Raw genomic sequence first — 8,544 nt, forward strand, 5'->3', positions numbered from 1 at the left:
ACAACCAATGTAGGACGATACGTAGGGGGTGTCAATGGGTCGGAATGAACTGGGTTTTTTAAAACCCGGCCCAATCTTAAGTCTTTTAACTCAGCCCAGGCCCAACCGAATCCCAATTCGGGGTGAGATATCTCAACCGAGGCCCAGCCCAACCAACTTGGCTCTGACTGACCCTGATTAGGCTAAGTTGGGCCGGATTGGCCCTGATTGATGTAATCAAGCCTTAATTTTTGCCATTTCAGAGCCAAGCTAGCCCTAATTGACCCTGGCTTCCGCTACACACACTACCAACTGAACGTTCATATCTCTACCAAAAAATAGCAAAAACAGCACCTCCAAGATACAAATTAAACAAAGAATGTGAATGCGGAGTGGTGAATATTAGTGATTAAATACAAAGAATGTGAGTGCGGAGTGAGTTGATAATATATTATAATTTAGTCATATGTATACAATATATTGTCGAGTTGGGTCAAGCCTAGCTCAGCCCAAGACTTAATCCCTGGCCAGGCCTTCATCCGAAAAAATCTCAACCCTGGCCCATTCTAAGGGCTACAAAGCTCAACCCAGGCCGGGCCAAATTTACACCCCTAAACTATACACAGAACTCCCAACACTATATAGTCTCTTCTTTTCCCTGTTTTTTTTCCGCAAGTGCCTTCCATTGGTTCTGTTTGTTTGACAGAGAAACATCGAAAGGGTAAAAAGAAAACTTGGACTTTTTTCTCATAAACAACCATAAATATGAGTGGTTAGATAAATAAGGTGAGAAACTAATCAAACAAGTTCATTAAATGCAACTATTTTTGTCTGCTATTGACTCTATTCGTGGAAAAGTTGAGTTATGTATATATCCCTCCCCTCCCCTCCCCTCCCCCCATTATTAAAAATTATATATTTCATTATCTTTCCAAGGTTGGGTATATCTCTCTGCTCCTCAAAAGTTTTCCACCTTTTTATTTGTCAAATTAGTGATCATAGCCCCTAAGATGATAATAGCCCCTAGGATGATAATGGACATGCCAAGACTTGAACCCACAATCAACCGACTTGAACGGTGATGGATTGAAGGTATTTTCACCACTAGGCTATCAACCTCATTGATTTATTCGTCAAACGAAGTTTTATGGAAACACACATTTCCAATCAACCAAAAAGGGCAAAAAAAAACCTTTATCATTCAGAGCAGAGAAGGTCCCTATAGCGTACGCCATCAGAGCTACCACTACTACAGCAGCAAACAGTTTTATGGTCTTCATTAAAAAAAAAAAAAAAAATCTTGTTCGCAGAAATACATACTGGAATATTCCATCGGAAGGAAAAAAAAAAAAGGTCCAAAGAGGAAAATTCCATTGGGGTGTGGATCCCACCCTCGTAATGGAGACGTCAGATTGATGCCAGTGATAGATCTAGAGTGACGTCAGCAAAGGATGATCCAATCCATTCTTGATTCTAGTGATTAGTCGTCTGGAATCCAGAGCTCAGAAAGTAGTAGGCCCCACCATCACCTTCAGATTCTAGATAAGGTCACAGAGAGATATTCCTCTCTTGTGCTGCTTTTGAAGTTCTTCAGAAAATAAGAAAGAAACATATGAAACCTTTCGGCTTTGGTTGTGCATGCTTCTCTCCTCTTCTTTTTCCTTACCTTTTTCATCCTTTCATTTCATTGTGGCTTTGGTTGCTGTGGGGAGGGAGGTATGGTGGAGATGCCTTGCCTGTGGAGCTCAGAGAGTACACTTTCTGTGGAGGGTGACTTCAGTCCCAATGGCAGCGGCAGCCATGGTTTGCTTATTGCCTCTTTCACCACCCTATCTATCTCCTCCTCCTCCTCCTCTGCCTGTTCCCATCACCCAAAAAAAAAAAAGTAATGTCATTCTAGTGCAAACCCATGGGTATTTCTGTCATTATCCATGTCACCTCTATATAGATTTGGGTGGGTGGGTGGGTGGGTGGGTTGTGGGGGGGGGGGGGGGGGAAGATGGGTTTTTCATTTGCATAATCCTACTACTTCTCCATCCTTTAATATCAAAGGAAGTAATGCATTCATGATGAAATTGACAGAAAAATGTATCCAGGGGTATTTATGTAAACATACATGGATGGGTCAACATAATTACTGATACACCACCATTAGATACTTTCCCTGCCCATGAAAGCTCTGTTTGGTTGCAAGCGAAATTAAAGAAAAGAGAAGTGATATTTTCAAACTTAAAACAACTCCCTCGCGTAGTTGGTGAGGTTGTGGTGCGTAAAGCCTACACTGACCAAGAGGTATTGAGTTTGAGTATCCTGGCTGTTATCTTCCCCATCCGTCTTCTATAATGTAACCCCATCTAAAAAAAAATGTATGATAAAGCACAAATGTAGCCAAAGGAATTGGATTTACCGGATTCAGCTCAAAGAAGACTCTGTCTGAACTGTGAAATCCTGCTGGGGGATTCTGCACCCAATCCAAACACAAAAATTGCTCAACATTACAAGGTTTGAAGAAGTAACATAGCATGAATTAGTTTTATCAATATCAGGATACTCACTTGGGGAAAGGGGGAGCATAATGGAACTTGTGGTGTGGGCATCACAGGGCATCCCCATGCATCAGCATGCATCTGAAACATCAAAATGCAACATATAGTAACTATGATGACAATATTGATCCTCTAACTTAAGTTGGCAGTAAAACTCCAACATTACCCCAGGATAAGTCTTCCAAGGCCAGTTCTCTGGAAGCTGCCATGAGGGGAAGCCTGGATGACCACCACACATTTGGATGCTAGGAGGATGACCCCATACAGGGTAAATTTGGTTGGTAGAGAAACCATGATTAGAATGGTATGGAGGGAAGGCCATGACAGGTTTTTGTGCATAAACCCTCTGTAAGGTATCCCTTGGATGATGCCATCTCCGGTCGTCTTCCTTTGGCATGATGTGTCTTCGATGCATTCGATACTTCTGCAAGACAAACAACAATAACAGCACCATGAGCCACTCAATGAGGTTACTACATTCTTCAATTGTTGAGTCCACTTCCTGATGTCCTACATCAGTTCCTTGTTAATCTCAGTTATCTTACACCCCAGATGTCAAGACTCTCTCTGCCCAACTGTTCAGTGTTAATCATATCATCTCTTAGCTGTTTAAGGTAGAGATTCTACATGGGTCAACAATGGACAGTTTGAGAAAGAACAAAGGAGTTTTGCACACAAAGGGAGAGAGATTTCATGACTTATAGCTATCATCCTCAAACCCAAATGAGGGAAGTTCAACCATTTTACACTTTCAAATGAAAAAAAAAAAAAAAACACTCTAAAATATTGAATATATCTTGGTCTGCTTAAAGGTCAATTCTTAAAAGGTGGCTGATACTCCACTTTGTTTTTATCCCTATTCTAATGTGGTTATAGACATAGTTTCCCCAGAAACCTGCTTCTCACAAGCAAGCATTTCTCAGGAAAACTGTTTTGAGGTGTTGAATGTTTCTGGTCTAATGTGGGTTTCAACCAGAAAGTTTAAGCATCCAAGTAAAGGGGCTGATACCTGTTTTCTCTTCTTGAATAATTTTCCCTAATCCTAAGATAATATTAAGCAGATTCCTATACTAACCTGGAGGTGACTTGCCACATTATGTCTTGTCAAACCCTCGACCTTCATTAAGTCTAGAATTCGAGAAGGGATGGCCTGGTCGACCCCCAGTTGCTCAACTGCCTGCACAAAACGTTTGTGCAGTTCAGGCGTCCAGTCGACCTGAAAACACCAATAAATTCATACAAAATTTATGAAAAATATTTTTTTTCAAATCCATTCAAGGCCACAATAGGAAGACATAATCAGAAAACTGGCGGATAGTAAAGTAAAACAATGCTCTGTCCTACTGAATTCAGAACTTCCATGACCATAGGCCTGAAAGCTTCCTGACTATACCATTTTTATGATTTTTGTAAGATTTGGTCAGTTGCCTAAAACCAACATTAGACTGGCCATATAATCTTTAAGACACAAAATTCATATATCCAGTTTAGTCTTCATTAGGAATTAAACTAAACTACCTTTGCCTTCTTCTTGTTTACTCTGTTCCCACAAAAAGAGGGAAGGATAGTTTTCTTCTTTGGGCTTACATCCTCAACTCCAGGATCCTCTATCCTGTCTTTATCATTTCGAAGAGAAGATATATTGCTTTCAGTTTGAGAACCATCATATGAGTCATCCTCCTCTTTTACCCCAGCACCTTTGGGCCTTGGTACTAGATCCACTTTACTAGTAGTCTCCTCAGCTGGATTGCTGCAAGTAATGTCAACAGATTTCGAATCCAATTCTTGATCCCCAGATTCTTTCTCCATTGAGCAGTTAGGTTGGTATTGACAGTCACCATCATCCAAAAATTTTCCCCCTTGTTTCAATTGTGGGGTTGAAGGTGCTGGGAACCTATCACTAGCTGAAGACTGCTCATGTTCATGCTTGTGGGCTTCGGCTTCACCTTCTGCTTCCAACAGATTTTCATTCTCCGGTTTCATTGTTTCAACTTGGATCTGAAGCCTGGAAACTGTGGAATCTTTGGTGGGATTCAGCGATTTGGAGACGCCTGTTCCCCCTGCATTGAAGGCCTGTTCAGGACTAATAGTCTCAGAAAATTTCCCACTTTCAGGTCATAGCAGAACAACTAAATTATATTTCCACAACAGTAGTCTCTGAAACTACCAAAACCCAAAGAAATAAAAGATTCAGTAGTTAAATCACACCTTATGAGCCACATGTTGCCAAATGTTCTTTAATTTGTCTTCAGATAGTGGTTTCTGAAGGAATTCTGCTGCACCATGCTTTCATTTTTGTGCAAATTCAAGAAATAAATGAGAAAAGGCACCATTTGCATGCACTTGTAAATGAATCTATAAACAGTGTGAGGACAGATTAGTAAACTTACTGCAATACACTTCATCATGGTGCTTAAGCAATGGACATTTGATGTCACTGCAACAAAAAATTTCATACATCATATTAGCATGCTTAAGTTCTGAAGATAATAAAATGGTACAAACTCTAAAACTGGCTATAAAGGTGAACACACTTACTGATGGTGGGTATGTCCTTGGCAATCTCAAGAAACCTGAAACACCCATTGCTATTGCCTCTGCTGACCTGTACCTACAGATGCATTTCAAGCAACTTAATGTGATTATGTATTTAATCAAGCAAGAGACAAAAAGTTGCAGTTTTGTTTGAAATTAAATCTCCTTACCTCAACTATGGCAACATGGAAGCACTCAGTTCTGTTTGAAATTGCTTTCAATGCTTCACTCTCATTACAGAATGTGAAAACTGCAAACAGGATATATTGATGCCACCATTAAGAAATGAAATCAGACAAACCATGGCCAGAAAAGTCAGGTGAGACAGGAGAAAGAAGAGGGAGAGATTCCAAGTTTAAAACTTGGGCAATAAAAATTGTTTCATTAAAAGCTATGAAACAAAAGGGGAATTTGGAAAGTCACTAACCAATATAGTCCATTTCTTCAAGTCTGGATTTTATCTCAGCAGCTGAGTCACTGTCTTGGTCAAGTAGAAGAACCCTGAGGCCTTTAGGAAAATCCTTCCAGCCCTCTAAATCATCAGCTGTGCAAACCATAGTTCACTTGGCATCCTTTCAGGCCATCCAGGAGTTTGGAAGATCACCACTTGTCAATAAACTGTTCTAATACTACAAGACCCAGATCATAAAATCAAGATCCCATCAAAGCTAGAAGAACCAATAAATCAGAAACAAACCCATTCAGTCAATGATTCATGCTTCTTGGTTCTGCAGGATACATATGCAGAACCCCTTAAAAGAAGAAGAAGAGCTAGAAAGAAATCCAGAAATCCTATAACAAATTACATTTTTAGATACCAATAATTTGGAGGAAACCATTTAAGATCTCGAGACAAAAAAAGAGGAACTGACAAAGATGAAAACCCCAATTAAAAAAAAAAACCTGAAATTATGTGCTAAAATACAACTCAAAAAAGAATAAATAAATAAAGGAAGCATAGCTGAATAACTTAGTGAGAGTGAAAACCTCAAAAGAGTTGAAGAACCATTAATGACCCATCAAGCTCAAGATAACCATTAAAAACCTGGTTAAAGCTAAATCATAGAAGACCCACTAGCAGTATTCATGACCTAATAGCTATGGCTTGGGAAGGAAAGAGGAAAAAGGGCTTTTTTTCTATGATTATGTCAGTCTTCTTCAATCGTAAATAGTACGTAGGACAGTGGTAGCAGTGTGGTTTCTGGTCGATGTGAAGGTACATTTTTTTAGAACCACAGAATATGCAAAGCCAAAGGCTCCTCTCTCTCCTTCCAAAAAGGTCAAAAATATTAGATCCTTTCAAGATTCTTAAATTACCAAACTACCTTTCCAAATTCTTATTATGACATATGACATCCTCAAATCCTAAACGATCCAAATTCAATTGCCTTTCTTTAAAATAATTCACCTTTCCAACGGTTATCTATTGGAAGCAAATTTTTGTTTTTAATTTCACCAAAAACAGTATTATTACTTTCTTTGGTTAGCAATTAAATACATTGGTTCACCCAAATGGTTCACCTGTTCAAGAAAAAAATTTAATGCTTATCCAATTTGGGAATTGTTCCAAATGCTTAGTTTCTGGTTGGATGTTTTCCATTTGCCCACCAAAACCAAACCGATCAGACCAGACTGGACAACCCAATTTTAGTTCTTGAACAAAAGATAGACCAAAATAGTTTGGTGAATCATCTAAGATTGTTACCATATTACGATGGGCTTTGAGGAAACATCACTCACTATCATTGAAGTTGGTCACAACAACCTATTTGAGACTTCTACCAACTTGTATGGTGGAAAGTAGGGGTAAAATCGGGCAGGATTGGGTCAAGTTTTTTAAAACCTCAACCTAGTTTTAGTTCCCAGAACTCAAATTAAGGCCAACCCAACTTGGCCCTAATTGACATTGATTGGGCAGGGTTGGGCCAGATTTGCCCTAATTTTGGTCAAGGTCACATCGGAGAAGTATATCGAATATTGGAAGCAATTATGGAATTTCGTATTGGATGAAGTTAGAACCTTCTGTATAAATTGGGAATAAAAATCAACAACCTAAATTTCATTATTCAGAATAAAAGATAGGATGATAATACTATCATCCTATCCGAGTTCATGTTTTTCAACCCTAACCTACCCTTAGAGTCAGAAATCTTAGCTCAGACCCTGTTTAAGCTTATGGTGGGCTATAGTCGTGAGAGCCAAACTTACACCCCTAGTGGGAAGGTAAGGCAACATCTTTGAACCCAAATCGAATCAGGATCGACAAGGACCGAATTGATGTCCGATTCCGAGTTTAAAATCCTTGTTGGAAGCCCTTTGCTAAGCTTAACACACAGGAAAAGTATGGATGTGACAAGTGCTTTCCAAGCACGACCGGAATTGGACTGGGCTTGGACTAGTCCAATCAGCCTTTTGCACGTTTTTAATTTTGTGGGCCTCCAAGCTTGACAGATATATTTAACTGAGCCCATATAATTTGGATTGGGCTTCCTAAAATTGCAATTGTAATGTCAGATGTTTTTAATTGAAAGGGGTTTTTAGGTAATTTAAGGTTTCTTCCTTAAACAACAAAGAGGATTAATTAACGAAGGATTAACATTCGGTTATTCCAATTCTAATTTAATAATAGAATGGGGATTTGGTAGTTGGTAGTTAAGCATTTAATCAATTGGATCGAGTGCTTAAATATGAAACTAATTAAGATGATATGTGTACGGACTACTCGGGTAGGACGAAATTATAATAAAAGTCACGTGTGTCTCGGGTGAGTTGTCACCACCAAAGGGTAGGTTAGATCACGTGCGGGGTCACAAGATTTACATTGTTAAGGTATCACATGATCCAATCATCAATCACCAATCATCAATCATCGGTGTTTAAATGATGGACTTACCCTCAGTCAAGGTTTTAAAACTCGGGATCATGATTTCAAATATTGGTATCGTATCGGCCATATCATATCATTATAAGTTGAGACTGATCTCCAATCCTTGACCAATCCGAATCAATTACCCATATCATTTTAGGGGTAAAATAGTAAAAAAATATATTTTTTAAAACATTGAGGGCAAAACTGACCAATACTCAAGTTGATCCAATCCGATCCATCAATACTAGTACTAATACCCCCTAAATCCATGCTTGGGATCGGTTGAGAGTTTTGAGACTGGTATTGATTCAGATTGGTATCAGATCGTTCAAGATTGGATTGGATCAAATGAATTTACCTCTTTTTTTTTTTAAATAGATTTTTTTTTGGGTTTTTTTTTACCCTTATATCATACCATTGGATCGACTTCAAATCGATCAAGACTCACGATAGGCTGAGATTAATACCAATTTGATCTAGGCGATTTCAATCAATCCTATCCAACTTTTAAAACTATGCCCTCGATACAAGTCTAATTGTCTGGATCATATATAGTTAGTTCAAAACCGGAGGACACGTGAAACAAAAGGGGAAGGGGTTTTGCTGCCATGTTGC

General features: G+C 38.9%; 1 protein-coding gene across 3 annotated transcripts; it reads right to left on the reverse strand.

The window, feature by feature from the left end:
- Nucleotides 1–1,139: 1,139 nt before the first annotated feature.
- Nucleotides 1,140–6,290, reverse strand: LOC122064742 (two-component response regulator-like APRR2). Of its 3 annotated transcripts, none has more exons than XM_042628499.1 (12): nucleotides 6,048–6,290; nucleotides 5,488–5,689; nucleotides 5,231–5,310; nucleotides 5,064–5,130; nucleotides 4,916–4,962; nucleotides 4,734–4,811; nucleotides 4,044–4,598; nucleotides 3,601–3,741; nucleotides 2,692–2,949; nucleotides 2,535–2,606; nucleotides 2,387–2,440; nucleotides 1,140–1,837 (listed from the first exon to the last, which is right to left on the reverse strand). In XM_042628499.1, exons 2-12 carry the CDS (start codon nucleotides 5,615–5,617, stop codon nucleotides 1,664–1,666), a joined length of 1,656 nt encoding a protein of 551 aa, XP_042484433.1. In that variant the 5' UTR covers nucleotides 5,618–5,689; nucleotides 6,048–6,290; the 3' UTR covers nucleotides 1,140–1,663. The 3 variants fall into 3 exon arrangements, with proteins under 3 accessions (XP_042484433.1, XP_042484432.1, XP_042484434.1); XM_042628498.1 differs by having other exon boundaries at nucleotides 5,064–5,136; nucleotides 6,048–6,289; XM_042628500.1 differs by lacking the exon at nucleotides 3,601–3,741 and having other exon boundaries at nucleotides 5,064–5,136.
- Nucleotides 6,291–8,544: the final 2,254 nt, after the last annotated feature.

Source organism: Macadamia integrifolia, unplaced genomic scaffold (genome assembly GCF_013358625.1).
Source record: "Macadamia integrifolia cultivar HAES 741 unplaced genomic scaffold, SCU_Mint_v3 scaffold1745, whole genome shotgun sequence".
Lineage (NCBI taxonomy): Eukaryota > Viridiplantae > Streptophyta > Magnoliopsida > Proteales > Proteaceae > Macadamia > Macadamia integrifolia.

What these genes read in the sequence shown, in the direction of transcription:
- LOC122064742 (XM_042628498.1), bottom strand. Translation starts at nt 5,617, where the DNA reads ATGGTTTGCACAGCTGATGATTTAGAGGGCTGGAAGGATTTTCCTAAA. An exon ending in TAAACAAGAAGAAGGCAAAG is followed by an intron (nt 3,742 to 4,043) that starts GTAGTTTAGTTT and finishes TGGTGTTTTCAG; the next exon opens with GTCGACTGGACGCCTGAACT. An exon ending in TATGCTCCCCCTTTCCCCAA is followed by an intron (nt 2,441 to 2,534) that starts GTGAGTATCCTG and finishes GATTGGGTGCAG; the next exon opens with AATCCCCCAGCAGGATTTCA.